At 40.6% G+C, this 21,905-nt stretch overlaps 2 protein-coding genes across 4 annotated transcripts in view; one reads left to right on the forward strand and one right to left on the reverse strand.

The window, feature by feature from the left end:
- Positions 1–6,436, reverse strand: part of slc41a2b (solute carrier family 41 member 2b) — a 71,650-nt gene extending 65,214 nt beyond the window's left edge. For both annotated transcript variants that reach the window (XM_060903400.1, XM_060903401.1), the window contains exon 1: positions 6,352–6,436. The gene's annotated coding sequence lies outside the window, so the exon portion shown is untranslated. The remainder of the gene's footprint in view (positions 1–6,351) is intronic.
- A 10,626-nt stretch (positions 6,437–17,062) lies between these two features.
- Positions 17,063–20,243, forward strand: nopchap1 (NOP protein chaperone 1). Of its 2 annotated transcripts, none has more exons than XM_060903707.1 (4): positions 17,063–17,183; positions 18,258–18,332; positions 18,787–18,920; positions 19,729–20,243. In XM_060903707.1, the coding sequence occupies exons 1-4, from the start codon at positions 17,114–17,116 to the stop codon at positions 19,891–19,893; spliced, it is 444 nt and encodes a 147-aa protein (XP_060759690.1). In that variant the 5' UTR covers positions 17,063–17,113; the 3' UTR covers positions 19,894–20,243. The 2 variants fall into 2 exon arrangements, with proteins under 2 accessions (XP_060759690.1, XP_060759691.1); XM_060903708.1 differs by lacking the exon at positions 17,063–17,183 and adding an exon at positions 17,208–17,783.
- Positions 20,244–21,905: the final 1,662 nt, after the last annotated feature.

Below are 21,905 nucleotides of genomic sequence, written 5' to 3' on the forward strand. Positions count from 1 at the left end.
GTACTTTGGGAGTAACAGCAGGTTGAAGTAAAAACACTCTGCTCGCAGGACGTTGGGAAACTGCCGGTGCTTTTCTTTTTGAGTCATGGGAAAGCAGTCAGGCTCTCTCTCTCTCTCTCTTCTGATCGGTTTCCGACTGGATTACTCTTGAATATCAATCAGATCACTTTCATAGGGATGTTCTCTCACTGTTTCTGATGAAGGATTCAGCAAAATTTTCCATCTGCTAGTTTTGATGTTATGATTCACGGGAGACTTTGAAGCGAGTTCTCGTCTCGTCTTCTTCCGCTTATCCGGGGCCGGGTCGCGGAGGCAGCAGCCTGAGCATGGAAGCCCAAACTTCCCTTTCCCCAGACACCTCGGCCAGCTCCTCAGGAAGAACACCGAGGCGTTCCCAGGCCAGCCGAGAGACATAGTCCCTCCAGCATGTCCTGGGTCTTCCCCGGGGCCTCCTCCCGGAGGAGACTTTGAAGCGAGTTTTCATAGATTTACCTACTTATTTTTTCAAAGCAAACTGATTCCTGTAAATAAACAAACTATGAAGAATATAACTGGAGTTGCTTTGATGAAAAATATTGAGATCTTAGTGGTCAGAATGAGATTTTTTAAAAACGGAAGTCAGAAACACGAGTGTCAATTTCAAATCAGTTTACTGGAATTGTTTATTGGATCACACAGTTTTTTCAAGGTTCGCCTTGAAAGCTGTGAATATTATAATTTATATTATGTAATATAAACACTAGTAGACCCTACTTTTGAGTAATACAAAGGCCTAGGAGCACAAAGAGGAAATTAGAAATAATCTATTATTTTTTTTAATTGCGTATACCAATTTAACATACCTAATTAGCAATAATTAATACAAATTAAATAATAATTTGCATCATTTGTTTTTGCTAATTTTTCCAAACTTTGTATTCAGTATACAACCATCTATATACCTGCCAATCTCTATGTAAATATCTTGGGGGGGAAAAAAAAAGTTAAGAAAAAAACATTTGATCTTATTGGTTAATGAGGCCCATTTTGGACCATGTGATCCTTATACAGATAATAATAATAATAATAATAATAATAATAATAATAATAATAATAATCATCCTTTATTTTACCAGGAATGTCCCACTGAGATACATTATCTCTTCTTCCAGGGAGTCCTGGCCAAGGTGGCAGCAAATAAAAAGTTTCAATATACAGTGCCTTGAAAAAGTATTCATACCCCTTGAACTTTTTCACATTTTTCCACCTTACAACCACGAACTTAAGTTTTTTATTGAGATTTTATGTGATACACCAACACAGAGTAGCACATAATTGTGAACTGAAACGAAAGTGATAAATGGTCTTCAAAATTTTAAACAAATAAAAATCTGAAAAATGTGGTGTGCATTAGTATTCAGCCCCCTGTCCTCTGATACCTCTAAATACAATCCAGTGCAATCAATTGCCTTCAGAAGTCATCTAATTAGTTAGAGTCCTACTGTGTGTAATTTACTCTCAGCATACATTTGTTCTGTGAAGGCCTCAGTGGTTTGTTAGAGAACACTGAAGAACAAACAGCATCATGAAGACCAAAGAATTCACCAGACAGGTCAGGGATAAAGTTCTGGAGAAGTTTAAAGCAGGGTTAGATTATAAAAAAAATATCCCAAGCTCTGAACATCTCAAGAAGCACTGTTCAATCCATCATTCAAAAATGGAAAAAGTATGGCACAACTGCAAACCTACCAAGACATGGCCGTCCACCTAAACTGACAGAGCGAGCAAGGAGAGCACTGGTCAGAGAAGCAGCCGAGAGGCCCATGATCACTCTGGAGGAGCTGCAGAAATCCACAGCTCAGGTGGGAGAATCTGTGCACAGGACAACTATAAGTCGTACACTCCACAAATCTGGCCTTTTTGGAAGAGTGGCAAGAAGAAAGCCATTGTTGAAAGACAGGCATAAGAAGCCATGTAGGGGACACAGCAAACATGTGGAAGAAGGTGCTTTGGTCAGATGAGACCAAAGTTGAACTTTTTGGCCTAAATGCAAAGCGCTATGTGTGGCGGAAAACTAACACTGCTCATCACCCTGCACACACCATCCCCACTGTGAAACATGGTGGTGGCAGCATCATGCTATGGGGATGCTTTTCTTCAGCAGGGACAGGGAAGCTGGTCAGAGTTGATGGGAAGATGGATGGAGCTAAATACAGGGCAATCCTGGAAGAAAACCTGTTGGAGGCTGCAAAAGACTTGAGACTGGGAAGGAGATTCACCTTCCAGCAAGACAATGACCCTAAACATACAGCCAGAGCTACAATGGAATGGTTTAGATCAAAGTATATTCATGTGTTAGAATGGCCCAGTCAAAGTCCAGACCTAAATCCCATTGAGCACCTGTGGGAAGACTTGAAAACTGCTGTTCACAGACGCTCTCCATCCAATCTGGCTGAGCTTGAGCCATTTTGCAAAGAAGAATGGGCAAAAATTTCAGTGTCTAGATGTGCAAAGCTGGTAGAGACATACCACAAAAGACTTGCAGCTGTAATTGCAGCAAAAGGTGGCTCTACAAAGTATTGACGCAGGGGGGCTGAATACTAATGCACATCACATTTTTCAGATTTTTATTTGTTTAAAATTTTGAAGACCATTTATCATTTTCGTTTCACTTCACAATTATGTGCTACTCTGTGTTGGTCTATCACATAAAATCTCAAAAAACTTTTTAAGTTCGTGGTTGTAAGGTGGAAAAATGTGAAAAAGTTCAAGGGGTATGAATACTTTTGCAAGCCACTGTACATAGACAACATACACACAGAACATACAATATTAACACACACAAGCACACAGGCATTCCAAAAAATGAAAATAGAATAAACATAGACTAACAGACTAAGCACATAGATATTCCAGATGTCAACATTCCAGATATTATGGACAAGAAAAAATAAAAAAATGAATTAAAGATATACGGGTTAAAAATTATGAAAAACAATGGCACTGCTGTGTGAGAACTGAGTTTAAAATATTTTTAAAGTCATTCAGGGAGGATAGGGAGTCCAAATTTAAAGTATTTTGTAATGTATTCCACTCATGTGCTGCATATGAACTAAAGGCAGATTTGCCCAGTTCTGTCCGTGTAGGTGGAGACTTATGGAATCAATTTTGTGCCAAAATGTTCATACAATACTTTTGAAATATCAAACGAAAACGACAAATCAAAATACAAAAAAAGAACAAAAAGTCAATTTTTTTTAGACTGGCAAACAAATTATTCGTGTAATCGTGCAAAATATCAGTCTATTACTCTTCAGAAACCTTTTATTTTTGTTCCGCGTCTTTCTCAGTTTTGTTTGCGATTCCAGCTTTCTCGTTTGCGCTCCCTGACTTTTTGCTTGCAGTTTTGGCACAAACTTCACGTGTGGGTGGGCTGTCCAGGAATGCATTCCCATTGGCTAACTTGTGTTTGACTGCCAGCTACGCTCAGCCATTCCCTACTCGGATTCTGGGGGACTGTTTGACGAGTGACCGATCCATTGACGGTAAACAAGGATGGAGTGGACTTCAGTGGCGACTATGATACTGAATTTACACTTTGTTGAATTAATTCAATATCATAGTCGCCACTGAAGTCCACTCGATCCTTGTTTACCGTCAATGGATCGGTCACTCGTCAAACAGTCCCCCAGAATCCGAGTAGGGAATGGCTGAGCGGAGCTGTCAGTCAAACACAAGTTAGCCAATGGGAATGCATTCCTGGACAGCCCACCCACATGTGAAGTTTGTGCCAAAACTTCAAGCAAAAAGTCAGGGAGCGCAAACGAGAAAGCTGGAATTGCAACCAAAATAAATTACGTCAAACAAAACTGAGAAAGACGCGGAACAAAAATAAAAGGTTTCTGAAGAGTAACAGACTGATATTTTGCACGATTACATGAATAATTTGTTTGCCAGTCTAAAAAAATTGACTTTGTTCTTTTTTTGTATTTTGATTTGTCGTTTTCATTTGATATTTCAAAAATATTGTATGAACATTTTGGCACAAAATTGCTTCCATAGAGACTGAAAGAGTTTTACTGATGAACGTGTATTCGTTTTCTAAAAATTAAGCCGTTTTTTCAATCTTTGATTTGTAATATCCCAAGAACAAATAAATATATTTTCATTCTGTAAAAAGTATATTGTTCTGCATTCAATTATATATTCAATGAGAGCAGTTTCAAGTAATTTGAATTTTCACCCGATATGCTTACCTAGAGACAATTTAGAGTCACTGAATCACCTGCTGGTATGTTAAAAGGTTGGAGGAAACATGAGATCCCAGAGGAAAACATGTGAACAAACAGTAATCGGAGCTCATGATCAAATCAGGGAACTTTAAAGTGCATATCACGGTTAAATTCAGGAGCAAGATCAATGTAATTCTCCTATTTTATATTAAACTTTGCCCAAATATCTGTAACATTCTGCATTCTCTGCAATTTTTTTTTACCTTGCGCAATACCAGAAAAATTCAGTTGAAATCAAGCCATTTGAAGCGAATTGGTCCGCCTCTGAAAAAACTCGGCATTTGGATTTCCCGGCAAACACTGATTTTCGTGACGTCATGTATGTGTGGGACGCCTCCTTCTGAATCCTACATCAGCGCTGGTTTGTTTATGAGAAAACAACCTGGTGGTTTTCTGCAAATCTCTTCAACGTTATCGTGTAATTGTTAAAATGGTTAACAGACATATCGTAGGAGGGTGTAGCAACACCGATCTTGATGGGATTAGTACTCATCGTTTCCCAAAAGATCGGACAATGAGAGAGAAATGGGAGCGCTTAGGGCCTCTGCATGCTCTTGCGACAAGGCTTTCGCAGACAGCTTTTTTCAGACAGTTGTAATTTATCGTTGAGCGGGGAGTAATAGGCGTGCGCGATGTTATTCACCGCCACAACGCAAGGGGGCGCGAAGTCGCTAGGAGTAGTTGGTGGGTGTGGTTAGTGGAGTGTTTATCCTCCGGTTACTTATAATGACTAGAACTGGAGTCGTATAGATGTACGTACTTCCTCAATCACCCACTCTTCGTGCTGCTCCATCTTCGCTCGTGTTTTTAAAAATGGCGGTAGTGAAAACAAACCAAACCGGGAAAGTAGGGAAGCGGAAGTGCGTGTACAGTGGATGTAGAGTGGACCAATCAGAGCCCTCTTGTCTGCGAGGCTTCTGTGGTGGTCACAATTTTTGGGAGGTTCGCGCAGAGCGTCTGCGAAGGTGGGGTGGGGGGGGCTATGCAGACACCATCTGCGAGGACTGCGTTGTCAGCATAAATTGGCCTTAAGTCTACACAGGCTGTGCACTGAAACCGTGCAAAGCTCTCGCAGCCTGCTGGCGCTTCCGCAGGTGACGTCACGATTCTGGCTCCAGACTCCCTTGGGATTTTTCCAGACGCGTTTTGTTATTTTATTTTTTTCTGCTGTAGACAGATGGCCTTGTGCAAAATTATCCTTCTGGATGAGTGTGTAAAGGGACGTTCTTTCATATTAAAAAAAAAAAAAAATGGTCCAGAACATGCACTTTAATCCTAACCCAAACCTACAAAAGACACTCCAATAAGTGATGAGTGATTAGTGCAAACCTAAACTTGAGTTTTATGTATAAAACGCAGCTTTTGGAAGTTTTGACATAGACATCATAAAACACAACCATCAGAAAGAAAGAAAGAAAGAAAGAAAGAAAGAAAGAAATGGTGAAATTAATAATTTTATCCCCTCTGACATGTTAATGCACTGGGATCTGATCCAAATTTGGACAATTTTATTCCTGAGAGTCCTTCGGGACTCCTGGTCTACTCAGGGCCCCTGAATTTAATCTCACATTCAGTTCAAAACATATTAATCCCAAACAAACGAGTAAACCAGGCAATGCAGCTCCGTCCTAAACCGCATACTACAGTTCCACATAGTGCGTCAATGTACTGTACGACTCTACGGTACTCTTCTACACTATTTAGTACACTAATACGCGGATTGGGACGGCTAACCTCCAGACTGCACTTATGAGATGCTCGAGATTCCAAGTGAAGGCGAGAAGTGACGTATTGACACTTCACAAGACAAATACAGCAAAACAAAAAGTGCTTTTATTTAACTGTAAATATAAATTTGCTTCTAACCGTCAAATTCAGACTTAAACTAAAAAAGTAAACACTGTAAGTCAGTGAAGCTAGCGTGCTGGCTAGCCAAAAATAATAATAAAAATAAAACAAACAAACCAGGAAATGAACACGTCAACCTGCTTTCATTCACCTTTAGCAGCCGATATGACAGATTAATCTGGTCGTAAATAAATAAGCCATAATATATAAAATGTTTATTACGATCACAAACCTGTATAAAGTGAAAGGCTCCTCAGTGAAGATGAAGATCTTCAGATGTTGGACTTTCCAGTTCTGGCAGTGATGTGGCGTCATCATCATCACAGCGGGGCGGGGCGGAGAGAGCGCCTCACTCCAATAAAACAGAATAAAAGTCACTCAAGGTTTTGTTTTTTTTTAAAAAAAACCCCGAATTATTAATACTTCATTTAAAAATATTTTTTGATTAAACATACACTACCGTTCAAAAGTTCGGAGTCACTTTGAAATGTCCTTATTTTTGAAAGAAAAGCACTGTTCTTTTCAATGCAGATCACTTTAAACTAATCAGAAATCCACTCTATACATTGCTAATGTGGTAAATGACTATTCTAGCTGCAAATGTCTGGTTTTTGGTGCAATATCTCCATAGGTGTATAGCAGTGGCGGCTGGTAGTCTTTCAAACAGGGGAGGCTGGTCGGTTACGATATTTTCAGATTTTAAAAGAAAAAAGAAAAAAACATCAATTTTGCCCATACTCTTGCCTCTGATCTGGCTGATTGTTGGCAGCGTCACAAACTGTGAAATAACAGGTTCTTTTGGCCCATTAGCCTACTGTCCAATATACATGATGGTGGTGTTGGGGGGGGGGGGGTATATTTTATATTTTAAAATTGTGGCATGTTGTTTAAAAATTGATCATTATTGAAAGCAGCTCTTTGTCAGGAACCTCAGCAGTAACAGCAGAGTGTTCTGGAATAAGCACAAGCACTGACCTTGGGGAGCCAAACATAGAGCTGGGTGCCACACATTCCATTCAATGACACTTTCCCTATATTTTACTTATTTTGACTGAGAAATGTTTTACTGACAATTTTGATAACCCTTCACTTTTAATCCAGGTCTGTAGTGTGAAACGTTCTCGGCTGTGTTTTTGTTTAAAAATGTTTTCCAAATTGTAGCTGTGTTTAATTCATATCCAGAAAAATATATGTTCCAATATAATATACTCAGCATAAACATTTTAAATAGATTCTATATTTTTGGTCCATCCATGACATATTACTAAAGTAGCCTATTTACTGTTGTTGATGTGGGTCACTTGCTGTTAGCCAATTCACTTTCTCGTACCAGGAGAGCTGAAAGGAACGAGTATTATTCCCTACCTTTTTCACCAAGTCAATTTGAGGCGTTGGGCTACCCTGCTCTTTAATTTTAATTTTTTCCTCAAAAGGAAGACTGGCAAATGGCTTCGCCAAAATTAAATCAGCAATGCTTGGTATCCGTGCGCAGCTTTCTTGCTAGCTGACTAGCCCCCTCAAGTTCAAGTTCAGTCACTCAAATAAACGAAATTTCTGGAACTAAGATAGCAAACTTGACAACACTATATTTACACTTTATTTACAATGAAAATATATACAAACTAAAAAAGCTGGTAGAAACCGTATGTAATGAATGAAATTGAAATGTAAGCTGATCTCTTACAATACACCACAGCACTTGCGAATCCGCATGGGACTGAACTGAAATTCACCGCTGCCTGCCTATATTTGAAACGAGCTGTCAATCAAAGAAAATATCCGGCCGCTTTCACCAATCACCAGTCTCCTCGCGGAAACTGCCATGTCCCTCCCACTGTGAGGCTGGGAGTCCGGTGGGCGGGCGTTTTCGCAGTATTTGTCCAATAACCGTCTTGCATTTTGAGACTGAAAAGCGCATAGCTCCCAAATGCCATTGAAGTCCACTGAGGCTGGGACTCCGTGGGGCGGGCGTTTTCACAGTATTTGTCCAATAACCATCTTGCATTTTGATATTGAAAAGCGCATAGCTCCCAAATGCCATTGAAGTCCACTGAGGCTGGGCTGCATCGCGCTGTCATGAGGGGGAAAAACTCACGCACACATTAGGCGAACTGGGGAAAGTTATAAGGGAATGATTTCGCACTGTAGTTGGGTTGAGCACATATATTTCTATGATTCTGGATCTGAAATAGCAATGTTATAAGGTCGGCTATAACATAAGCCTAGCGCAATTCATCCTACACGATGTTCGTCATTTTTAGAGGAGGCTGAGCCTCCCTTGTTGTCTTAGAGCAATCGCCCGTGGTTTCCAGCAACTATCACTCCAGTGTTCTAATGGTACAATGTGTTTGCTCATTGCCTCAGAAGGCTAATGGATGATTAGAAAACCCTTGTACAATCATGTTAGCACAGCTGAAAACAGTTGAGCTCTTTAGAGAAGCTATAAAACTGACCTTCCTTTGAGCAGATTGAGTTTCTGGAGCATCACATTTGTGGGGTCGATTAAATGCTCAAAATGGCCAGAAAAATGTCTTGACTATATTTTCTATTCATTTTACAACTTATGGTGGGAAATAAAAGTGTGACTTTTCATGAAAAACACAAAATTGTCTGGGTGACCCCAAACTTTTGAACGGTAGTGTATACCTTTTAAGATATACATATACCTTTCTGTTTTAACTTTTTTAGCAGTTTGTGCTACAGTAGCTCTTCTGTCGGATTGGACCATATGGGCTAGCCTTCGTGCCTCGTGCGAAACACTGAGCCTTCGACACCCATGACCCTGTCGCCGGTTCACTGGTTGTCGTTCCTTGGACCACTGCATACCGGGAACACCCCACAAAGGTCCTGGGTTTGAGCCCAGTGGTCGACAGGGGCCTTTCTGTATGGAGTTTGCATTTGGGTGGCACAGTGGTGTAGTGGTTAGCACTGTCACCTTACAGCAAGAAGGTTCTGGGTTCGAACCCAGCAGCCAGCAAGGGCCTTTCTGTGTGGAGTTTGTACAGTATGTTCTCCCTGTGTCTGCGTGGGTTTGCTCTGGTTTCCCCCACAGTCCAAAGACATGCAGTTAGGTTGACGTGGGGCGGCCTTGGGCTGAAGTGCCCTTGAGCAAGGTACCTAACCCCTGACTGCTCCCCAGGTGCTGTAGTGTGGCTGCCCACTGCTGTGTGTGTGTTCACTGTTTCAGATGGGTTAAATGCAGAGGATGAATTTCACTGTGCTTGAACTGTGCATATGACAAATAAAGGTTTCTTCTTTTTCTTCACAAGATGTGCCATTTTGGAGATGCTCAGACCCAGTCATCCAGCCATCACAATTTGGTCCTTGTCAAAGTCGCTCCTTATGCTTGCCCATTTTTCCTGCTTCCAACACATCAACTTCAAGGACTGATCATTCTCTTGCTGCATAATATATCCCACTCCTTGACAGGTGCCATCGCAATGAGATAATTAAAAGTTATTAGATTAGATTAGATTAGATTAGATTAGATAGAACTTTATTGATCCCTTTGGGATGGTTCCCTCAGGGAAATTAAAATTCCAGTAGCATCATTATAGGATAAACAGAGAATAGAATAGAAAAAAGAGAGAACTTCTAGATAAATTAAGTCTTTAGAAAACGTCTAGATAAATAAATTAAGTTACATATACAAATATATTAAAAAGATATGAAAAAAGTCCAGCAGGAGAGGTATTGCACATTTATATTGCACATTGTCCAGTACTGCTTTTTTGTCAGGCTAGGCTACTGCTCCTTCCCGTCCTCTGTCCTCCTGTTACCCCTCCTCCCCCCCAGAGAGGAGTTGTACAGTCTGATGGCGTGAGGGACAAAGGAGTTTTTCAGTCTGTTCGTCCTGCACTTGGGAAGGAGCATTCTGTCACTGAACAGGCTCCTCTGGTTGCTGATGATGGTGTGCAGAGGGTGACTCGCATCGTCCATGATGTTCAATAGTTTGTCCATAGTCCTCTTCTCTGCCACCGTCACCAGAGAGTCCAGCTTCATGCCGACCACAGAGCCGGCCTGCCTGATCAGTTTGTCCAGCCTGGACGTGTCCTTCTTGGATGTGCTGCCCCCCCAGCACACCACGGTGTAAAACAGGACACTGGCAACCACGGACTGATAGAACATCCACAGGAGTTTCCTGCACATGTTAAAGGACCACAGCCTCCTCAGGAAATAGATTAGAATAGAACTTTATTGATCCCTTTGGGCGGGTTCCCTCGGGGAAATTAAAATTCCAGCAGCATCATTACAGGATAAACAGAGAATAGAAAATAGAGAAAACTTCTGGATAAATTAAATTAAGTATTTACATACACATACATATATATATATATATATATATATAAATAAGGGGCGGCACGGTGGTGTAGTGGTTAGCGCTGTCGCCTCACAGCAAGAAGATCCTAGGTTCGAGCCCCGGGGCCGGCGAGGGCCTTTCTGTGTGGAGTTTGCATGTTCTCCCCGTGTCCGCGTGGGTTTCCTCCGGGTGCTCCGGTTTCCCCCACAGTCCAAAGACATGCAGGTTAGGTTAACTGGTGACTCTAAATTGAGCGTAGGTGTGAATGTGAGTGTGAATGGTTGTCTGTGTCTATGTGTCAGCCCTGTGATGACCTGGCGACTTGTCCAGGGTGTACCCCGCCTTTCGCCCGTAGTCAGCTGGGATAGGCTCCAGCTTGCCTGCGACCCTGTAGAAGGATAAAGCGGCTAGAGATAATGAGATGAGATAAATAAATAAATACAATTTAGTTATTCCACGAAATCAAGTCGTACATGAGCTGATAGCCGACGAGGCGCGGAGCACTGAGTTGCCATGTACAACGAGACTGAGTGGAATAACTGTTTAATTCTATCTACATTCACTGGATTTTGAGAAACAGAACATTTTTATTTTTTGCAAATTCAATAAATAAAAACTTTATACAAAATGTCCGACAAAATAATTTCTGCTTAGAATGTCAACAAACTGGCGAAATGACAGTGGCAATTTGTGAAAAATGCAATAATAATAATAATAATAATAATTCTTGAAAAAAATATATGTTCTTACCATAAAATACATTCCATGTTGTGTTGCTTTTTTTTTTGTATTTTTGGGGGCTTTGTTTTCAAGTAGAGTTTTCACTTCGTCCTCAGTTGGTTCAGCAACACAATCCGCCATTTTGTTTTTCTCTATTTACAGTATATGAGCTGATAGCTGAGTTGTAGAGTAGAATGCTAGAATTTTCCTTTGAGTCTGTTTGTCATGCTAGTTTTATATATATATATATATATATATATATATATATATATATATATATATATATATATATATGTATATGTATATGTATGTGAAAGGAATTAAATGCTTGGGGGTGTGCCCTTATGGGAAAATAATCAACATCAGATTATCGGAGTTACTCTTACCACCCCTTCAGCAAATTCTGGAGTGATATTTCTTAAACAAAGACACATTATATTTAATGATTTATAGTTCCATTTAATGTTGTGGAACATCAACAAAATAAATTCATTCCTATTATTGCTCACATTATAACAGCAGTTCTCTCACATCTCTCTCCTTTCCCCCTCTCTTGAATAAAACAAAGCATATTGCAGCTTTCAATGCTACCAAGAACCCAGAATGACTAAACTCCTCTGTCCTGAAGACTTTCCTGTGGTGGAAAACCTACAGTTACAACTTCACCTCTGACTGTTACAAAGTGCTGACACTGGAGACTCCTTCCAAAGTGTTAAATAAATATTTCCTGATCAAAAACTTCATCATATTGATTACAGGTATTTTATAAATAACAACATATTTTTTTAAAAAACAACAACAACAACCCAAACCTGATTATTGTTAACAATAGCTGATGTTTTTCCTTTTCAGACTTTTTAATTCTGTTAACCACTTTAATTTCTTGCAAAAATATTCAAATACAATTTAAGAATCTAATACATAATATTATAAATGCATACTATGTTTTAATAAGGACTGATACACTGAAAACCTCTAGAAGTGAGCGCATATTAAAAAGGATCTTAACATCACAAATGTAAGTGACCTGACTTACTTATAATGTTACCAAATTTACTGGAATTCCCAGACATGCAACATTACTGGAAAATTTCTCATACTGGTGTATATGTAAACAATACCCTGGATTAACATCAAAAACATGGAAGTAAGCCAAGAGTTATCTGACTGGTCGCCTGCACAGATGTTATTACATAAATGGAAAAAGATACTGCAAACACGGCCAGTGAGAATTTGAAATCCCATGTCAGGTTAATGCTCTGGACCCCAAAGAAGTCACTTGAACCACTGTCGACTCAGAGCCTTTGGAATGTTTTACTGCTCCCCTGACAAAATTCACCCAGGTTCACTTAAACTCACGTATTAAGTTAAATACATACTACTGTATAAAAGTCTTAAACACCCAATAATCTTTACAAGACTGTGTAAAAGTCTTATTTATTATATTCAACTTATGAACATCATTAAGGCTGTCTGATTTTACATCTATGAATTTCATAAAGAACACTGCTCTACCAAATAATATTACATTATATTATATTGTGCTATATTATTCATTCATCCATCTTCAGTAACCTGAGTGGGGTTGAAGTGGATCTGGAGCTTATCCCTGCAACATATACCCACATCCTGGATGGGGTGCTAGTCCATTGTAGACTGTGCACACCTATCTTGTGTAATAGGTCTCTGGTTTGATCTCAAGCATATCTAGCATAGGTATTCCACCTACTTGGAAACCTGCAGGAAACCTATGACAACACAAGGAAAACATACAAAACACTAATGGCCCTTTTCCACTACCCTTTTTCAGCTCACTTCAGCTCGCTTCAGCTCACTTCAGCCCGACACGGCTTGCGTTTCGACTACTTCAGAACAGCACGACTCAGCTCGCTTCAGCCCTGCTCAGCACCCAAAACTCGCACGGTTTTGGAGTAGGGCTGAAGCGAGCCAAACCGAGCTGAGTGAGGCTGGGGGCGTGAGCAGACACTCCCCTGTGCACTGATTGGTGAGGAGGAGTGTCCTCACATGCCCACACACGCCCCACGAGCACGCTGGGATCTGTAAACACCGTAAACCCGGAAGAAGAAGAATTACGAGAATTTCTGAAGCCTTATGCGCCTCGCCTCATCTATACGCTCTTGCCAGTATCTGTTGGCGTTGTCGGTGACAACAAGCCACAGAACCAAGACCAGCAACACTAACGACTCCATGTCCTCCATGTTTATTGTTTACTCTCCGGGTCGTGAGACTACCGCTTAAAAGGTCACTGATGTCACTGTTTGCGCTGCTTAACGACATCACGTGACGTCCACCCACTTTCGCTAACTCCACCCAATGTGTCCACCCACTTCCAGCCAGCACGGTTCAGCGCAGTTGTAGTCGAAATGCAACTCCAATAGCCCCGCTCAGCTCGACTCAGCCCAACTCAGCATGGCACGGCTCAGCCACGTTTGTAGTGGAAAAGCGGCATAACATGAGCTGAGAATCAACCCCAGGACCCAGAGACAAACGATCATTCACACTTAAACCTAATCATAATGTCTTTGGACTGTGGGAAGAAACCAGAGCACCCAGAGGAAACCCAACGCAAACACAAGGAGAATATGCAAACTCTGCACAGAAAGGCCGCCGTTAGCCACTGAGGTCGAACCCAGAACTTTCTTGCTGTGAGTGCACCACCGTGCCCCCTATTATATTATATTATCTCATCTCATCTCATTATCTCTAGCCGCTTTATCCTTCTACAGGGTCACAGGCAAGCTGGAGCCTATCCCAACTGACTATGGGCGAAAGGCGGGGTACACCCTGGACAAGTCGCCAGGTCATCACAGGGCTGACACATAGACACAGACAACCATTCACACTCACATCTACGGTCAATTTAGAGTCACCAGTTAACCTAACCTGCATGTCTTTGGACTGTGGGGGAAACCGGAGCACCCGGAGAAAACCCACGCGGACACGGGGAGAACATGCAAACTCCACACAGAAAGGCCCTTGCCAGCCCCGGGGCTTGAACCCAGGACCTTCTTGCTGTGAGGCGACAGCGCTAACCACTACACCACTGTGCCGCCCATATTATATTATGTAATTTAGTCATTTATATGTTGAAACATTTCATTGCTTCATAACTAAATTATTAATACACTTGTACATTTAACTGCACTGGGCGCACAGTATTATTCATACATTTTACCGCCAGAGGGCGCACAGTGTTATTCATATTCATACAGCTTACCAGTGGAGAAAGCACAGTGCTATTCATACATTTTACCGCGAGAGAGCGCACGATGTTATTCATATTCATACAGCTCACCACGAGAGAAAGCACAATGTTATTCATAGATCTCACCGCGAGAGGGCGCACGATGTTCTTTTTTCATAAACTTTATTTAGAACAGATACAAACAAAAAAGGCACTTCAAAGTCACATACAGTTCCTTCTTTTGGTTGAGCAAAATAAAAATAAAATAAAATAAATAATAAACAAAATATAAAGGGCTTCCTCATATTAACTTAAAGGTATCAAGTAATGAAAACAATTTAAGAGCTTTTTTTTAAAATCATTACTCCGACTTACTTAGGACCAGTTCATTCCTCTACCTAATCAGACAGGGGTTTGTTTTAAAATACCTGCATTTATGTATAAAGAATTTTCCAAGCATTAATAAAACATTAACAACAAAATCTAGATTTCTATTATCAATAAACACACCAAATTTCACTATGTTTACATTCAGAGATGACAAATCAATGTTTCTGGACTGCAGCCAGCTTTGCAGATCGTTTCAAAAAGGTTGTACTAGGTCGCAATTAAAAAAAAAGTTTCAGATCCTCAATTTCTTTTTCACAGAATACACAATTGTTTACATCAAGATTAAATCTTAATTGAAAAATCTTGTTTAAGATTTTAAAATTTACTTCTTTAACTTTAGGAGGAAGAGGAAATGACAAGTAATTTTTCCTTATTTTCTTTACCTCTTCAACTTCAAATCCTTTGAGAATATGAACTCTTCTGATTGGATTGGGATGACATTCCTATCTGACAACCTTGTTGGAACTTTAGTCACAGAAATCAACACCCTCAATGCAAAGCTGTCTTAGTCGCTTAGAGACCTTTGTATACAATATCTTCTTTGACCATTGACCTCAGAGAAAGTGGTATGGCTTTTATAATCTTATTATACAGTTTAAAGTGCATATCACGGGTAAATTCAGGAGCAAGATCAATGTAATTCTCCTATTTTAAATTAAACTTTGGTCAAATATCTGTAACATTCTGCATTCTTTGCAATTTTTTTCCCCTTGCCTAATACCAGATAAATTCAGTTGAAATCAAGCCATTTGAAGCGAATTGGTCCACCTCTGAAAAAACTTGGCATTTGGATTTCCCGGCAAACATTGATTTTCGTGACGTTGCGTGCGGGACGCCTCCTTCTGAATCCTATGTCAGCGCTGGTTTGTTTATGAGAAAATGACCTGGTGGTTTCCTGCAAATTTCTTCAACGTTATCATGTAATTATTACCTCTGCCAAGGAGGTTATGTTTTCGGTAGCGTTGGTTTGTTTGTTTGTCTGTTAGCAACATTACGGAAAAAGTTATGAACGGATTGCTCTGAAATTTTTTCCAGAGGTGTGACTGGGCACAAGTAACAATCCATTAAATTTTGGCGGTGATCCGGATCACCTTCTGGATCCCGAATTTTTTTAAAGGATTCTTTATCGTTGTGAGATGAACTGCTTGGCGGAGGTCTGCGCTCTCCGAGTGCTTTCCTAGTTAAAATGGTTAATAGATGTATCGTAGGAGGGTGTAGCAACATTACATTCTTCATCCAAAGGTGAAGTATCATTGCGCTCAGGTGACAATTCCATATTTCAGTGCAAACTCGCTAGCTGCTAAACTTGGTCTACACAGGCTGTGCACTGAAACCGTGCAAGCTCGCGCAGCCTGCTGGCGGTTCCTCAGGTGACGTCACGAATCTGGGTCCAGCCTCCCTTGGGATTTTTCCAGACGCGTTTTGTTATTTTATTTTTTTCTGCTGTAGACAGGTGGCCTTGTGCAAAATTACCCTTCTGGATGAGTGTGTAAAGGGACATACTTTCATACCAAAAAAAAAAAAAACCCGAATTTGGTCCACTTTAACTGTGCATTTGGCTTGAAATTTCTGACAAAATTCTCCATGTTGTAATACATTTCCATTGTCATCCAAGAAATGGGCAATTGCCCAAATCCCTTTCGACCCCAATTCTTCAAAATACAAATATTTTCTGCCTAGTAATATGTATCTGTTATTCAAACGTTATTCATATTCATCCAGCTCACCACTGGAGAAAGCACAATGTTATTCATACATCTCACCGCCAGAGGGCGCACGATGTTAATCATATTCACACAGCTCACCACTGGAAAAAGCACAATGTTATTTATACATCTCACCGCCAGAGGGCACACGATGTTAATCATATTCACACAGCTCACCACTGGAAAAAGCACAATGTTATTCATACATCTCACCGCCAGAGGGCACACGATGTTAATCATATTCACACAGCTCACCACTGGAGAAAGCACAATGTTATTCATACATCTCACCGCCAGAGGGCGCACGATGTTATTCACACTGCTCACAGCCAGAGAACGCACGATGTTATTCATACAGATCACCGCCAGAGGGCGCACAGCTTGTCCTTCTTGTTCTGAGGACCACAATGGAAATAAGTTTTATGCTTTATTCTGCTATCCGCGGCAATGTCTGTTTTAGTACATGCACTTTTATTGCCAAATAAAATCAATCAATCAATCAATCAATCAATCAATCATAGCTCGAGAACGCGGTGTTATTCATACAGCTCACCCCTAGAGGGCGCATAGTATTATTCTCATGTTTTATCCGCTTGTCCCCCCCGACACCTTTCACCCGGAAGTAGTTCGGATAAACACATTGCACATGTTGTAAACAAGGGTAGTGGGAAAAATGGACCAAAAGAAAAGTAACAGCCCCAAAAATACCTCTCGGGATTTGCTGGTCTGCGGGAACGGACAAGGTAAAGTGATTTATTCACCAAACTGAAAGAAATGTCAATCTTTTGGCTCCATGGCGCGTGTTTTTAAGCGTGTAGAATAAAACTAATCTTCATGGTCTGTTTTAGCAGGTAAACCTACTGTACAGGTCACTTCGTTGGTCTGTAATCACTGACTATAGCCTGTCTGTTGCTTTGTGTAATTTGTGAGCCCCTTTTACTCCATCAGTGTAAACACACACACACACACACACACACACACCTGTTTGTTCTGAGAAAGTGGCTCAGTACCTGAATAATAATCTGATCAGTGGGGGTCCATTTCAGATGATGGACAGTAGAGGAAGAATGCTAAATTGTCTAACACATGAGCTGTATTCAGTAATTGTTAAACTGATGTCAGGTTATTATTTATTATGTGTGACAGTAATGTATATACATTGAAATGCTTATGGTGAAGCTCAGGTAAATTGCTTGCATGCAACAGAATGTATAACACAGAAAGCAAAAAAGCTAAACAAATGATCAGCCTGTGCTCACTGTCGCCTCAGATTCCTGTTCCTGGGTGATGGGAATGGAACCTGATGTGGTCTTCTGCTACTGTTGTATCCCGTTCACCTCAAGGTTCTGTGTGTTGTGTTCTGAGATGCTTTTCTGCTCAACTCGGTTGTAAAGAGTGGCTGTTTGGCTGAACCAGTCTGGCCATTCTCCTCAGAAAGTGTTTCTGCTCATACAGCTACTGCTCACTATTCTGCGTCAACCTTATTATGGTCAAAATGAACTGAAGCTCTTGACCTGTATGAGAATGACATAACTGCTTGTAACTATGGAAAATGTGACCGCTTGCTGTGTTTGGTGGTTATTAACTGATCTTAAATCAGGTCAGGTAAAACACACAGTCAGGTAAAGGCCCAGAGCTGAAATTAAGAAAGTATTGAAGCGATAGTGTCATCATAACATTGACCACGTTCTGTTCACAATATAAGGCTGATTTTAGAAAAAACTAAAATCACAGGCTTGGATTAATTAATCTTACCTTTTCCTAACAATGGTCTAGAAAACCACCCTTATTATCCTCCATGTTTTGTGTACTTTCAGGAATTCATGAGAAGCTGTTACTGAAATCCAAGGGCGCATCGTCACTGCACACGGAAAAGGTCCCGAGAAGCAGTGGTGAGCACGTGTACACTTTTATACAGTCAGAATTATTCTACACCTCTATCACAGCCGGATGGTGTGATGGAACAGGTTTTCTGTTCCCACCCCAAAGTTGATTATTTCCTAATAACAGCAGGTCAGGGTTTTTTAAAAATTTGTCGTTTCAACAGTTGGTACAGTACACAGTTAAAACGAAACGACGGTTCTTCAGGACCATGGTGCTACATTAAACATCACAGGACTACAGTCTACAACATACATAAAGTGCATATGTGCAACACTGCAGACAATAAACGACACAAACAACATAAAGTGCAGAGTTGACTGTGCATATTGAGGTAGTATATGAAAAGAGGAATAAATAAATGTAAATGTGCGTGAGAGACATTGCAAACATTGTAAAGCAATCGTGGCTTATTGTCCACTGTGTAAAGATTGCAGTGTGTGTGTGTGTGTGTGTGTGTGTTAGTTCTCGACAGGCTCCAGTGTTTCCTTCCTCAGATGGCCCTGGCTAATGAGACATTAAAGCAGCAGATGGAGAAACTTCCTGCAGGTCACTTTGACATTGAGAGTATTGAGGAAGCAGAGAAAGTTATCGCGATGGTAAGACTTGGTCACATGGTTTCTGGAGTGAAACCTGTCTCCTGACCTCATTTGTTAATAGCACACTGACTCTCATCATCACAAATGGAGGAATGTGTCATTCAGTATTCATTCATAAATATTTGTGCTGACTGAAGCACTGATATGGAAAAAAACTGCAAACTGAACAAAGCTACTATCGAGTCCTAGCTACAGGCGGATGAGCCAGTATTATTATTTGTTGTTAATAATAATAATAAAGATTAGCATTGTTTTTTATTATTTACTCTGATATTGTGAGTTTTGACAGAAAATGAAAAGCAGTGCTTTTGTAACTAGACAGCATTCAGATTATTGTCGGCCATGTAGCTGTTAAACTGAGACCTGCTTGTGACCTCAGACAGCAATAAATGTCGAAAACTTTGATACTGAAACATTCTTGATTGAATATATTGTGAAACTTCTCATGTTCATTTATAAAGAAAACTTTATTTTTCTCGCTTGACCCCAGGCTGTGGGCTGATTGGCCAGGACATAAGAAGTGCTTGAGGTTGTGCCTTGCTTTTAAATAAATAAATGTAACATTTTTGTTAGCGCCAAAAGTTTTTTGGAACAAAAAAACTCATAGCAGCTGTTTTAAAAAGCCCATGTCCTGGCAGTAGCATGTATTTATGTGCGTGTGTATGTGTATTATGGCTTTTCCTACAGCAGTGGTAATGGTTATGTGACATTAACTGTCAGACGTACAATCTATTTGTGTTTGTCAGACGTAGCCCTGCACGTATCCAGCTAACTGTAACCATGCTCTTTGTGTGTGTGTCCGAAATAGGATGTTGCTCTGGTGGAGCTGGAGGGCTCAGACAGCAGCGAGGGGGAGGAGTCATCCGAGGAGGAGAGCTCAGATGAAGAGACTGTCAGCATAGAAACGCTTAAACTACCTGGCAACCAAAAAAGAAAAGCCAACATCGAAGTGCTACAAAAAGAAGGAGAATGAAGCAACACGTTTCCTGATGGCAAACATAACTCTACATGACGTTACCCCCCCACACACACACACCGAAGGTCAGGAATTACCATCCTGCTAAGCAGAGGAGTCAAGCTACTGTAAATATGGACCTGAAATAAAGGAGCATAATCCTCAGCTTGCTGAGGATCCTACGTTGAGTGATGGAGATGTTTGATGAGGTTGAAGTGCTGAGGATTTTTGCTTAGCACGGACAGTACAGCCTTTGTTCTATTTGCATGAATGTGTTTTGCTGTTTGTATGAGAGAAAGATCTAATCTGAGGTTATGTAGATATATGGTGAGCAAATCACTGATTAAAACCTTAATTTCTGATTAAAACCTTCTGGGATTCTTTGTCCATCATGATAAATTTATTAGTCTAAAAAACGTCTGGTGCTCTTGTGACAAATAAACACTTTATTCATTAAGCTGTCCTGTGTTGCCAATTTGGAAATGTAAACCCATCCAGCTATAAGATTTAAAGGAAGGGGAGGTAATTGTGGAGAAACCTGCAAGCATAAACCAGATTTTGAAAGTATTCAACTGAAAAAATCCCACCGTTCAGCTCTCCCTTGAACGCACACTGCCTGACTACCACTGAAGGACGAGTCCATGACAGAATGTGTTGGGGGAGGAGTGTAGCGCATCCGTATCGTATCCAGGTACCTTAAGTCTCATTCACATGTAAGAAAACACCTAACCTTGTCATAATGAATGTACACAATGTATATGGCTATTGTTAGTGCTTGCAGCTGTTGACTAGCTTGCTAGCTTTCGCAATATGTCTGCCTAACCTCGTGGAAAACTCCAGTCATATATAATGAATGCACAGGCAGAGTGTGCACAGATAGGTAGGTAGACAGGCAGGTAGCCTGTCCAGTCATTTAATTTGGACCGAATGAAATGATTGGATGGGCTTTTTTTTTTTTTTTTTTACAGCCCTGCAACTTCCACAGATGATAATTAAAAAATTATCAGAGTATTTGATTTATTCATTGTAAAGACTATTTTTTTAAAAAATGTAACACTTTTTATTTTAAACATTCTTTGTGAGCGACCTTCCACTAGGTGTATCTTCCCAGCTAGATATGTTTGCAGATGATATACAGAGAATTAAGAACAAATAAGGATGCAGTACAGCTCCAGGACATTTTAGATAATATGCAACGCTGGTCGGATACCTGGCTACTTCGCTTCCACCCAGGAAAATGCAAACACATGCATAGAGGTAAGATGAGCCTTGCTGGCCCTCTGTATCGCCTTGAAACAAGTGATGAAACAAAGCATACTCTGGAGCCTGTTTCCTGTGAAAAGGACCTCAAAGTGACAATTTACAGTGGGTTAACTTTCGCTCAACACATGTTTGAGAAGGTAACAAAAACAAACCAGATGATGGGTCTGATCAGGTGTTCCTTTTCCTACCTAGACAAGGACAACTTTAGGTACAAAGCAGTGGTCAGGCCCTGTGATGTTATAACATTAGAACTCCAGTTCCCATAAGGCCTTGTGATCTAGGCATGCGCACTAGATGAATAGAAGCAGGCAAGGGTTTTGTATGTATGCCTGGACATGCCACTGCAGCAACGTGTAATAAAACACAAGTTTATTCAACACGCCTCATCTGTTCATCACCTAGAATAGAACAGATATGACATAGTGTCAGAAAGTGGTCGTTTGCAAGTGAAGACGGAAGAAAAGGGAAGCCAAGTTTTGCAACAAGAGCCACGTTAGAAGGCGAAAAGTTTGCGGCAGGAAAAAAAAAGGTCACCGGTCGCGTCAGATAGTTGTTAGCTTTGAAAAGTATAGCTAGCTACGGTGTATCGGCTGAGATGGCATGGCTGAAGGTGACAATGAAGACGTTAGTGTCGTGGAGGAAGACGAGAAGGATTCACCACAAGTAGAGGCTGAAATAGAAATCGACAAACCAGAAGAGATTCAAGTGGTCGAAATCCCGGTACAAAGACCTGTTGTCGTCATGGATAAGCTGAATCCACTGTCGTG

The sequence above is a fragment of the Neoarius graeffei genome, chromosome 21 (assembly GCF_027579695.1).
Source record: "Neoarius graeffei isolate fNeoGra1 chromosome 21, fNeoGra1.pri, whole genome shotgun sequence".
In the NCBI taxonomy this organism is placed as follows: Eukaryota; Metazoa; Chordata; class Actinopteri; order Siluriformes; family Ariidae; genus Neoarius; species Neoarius graeffei.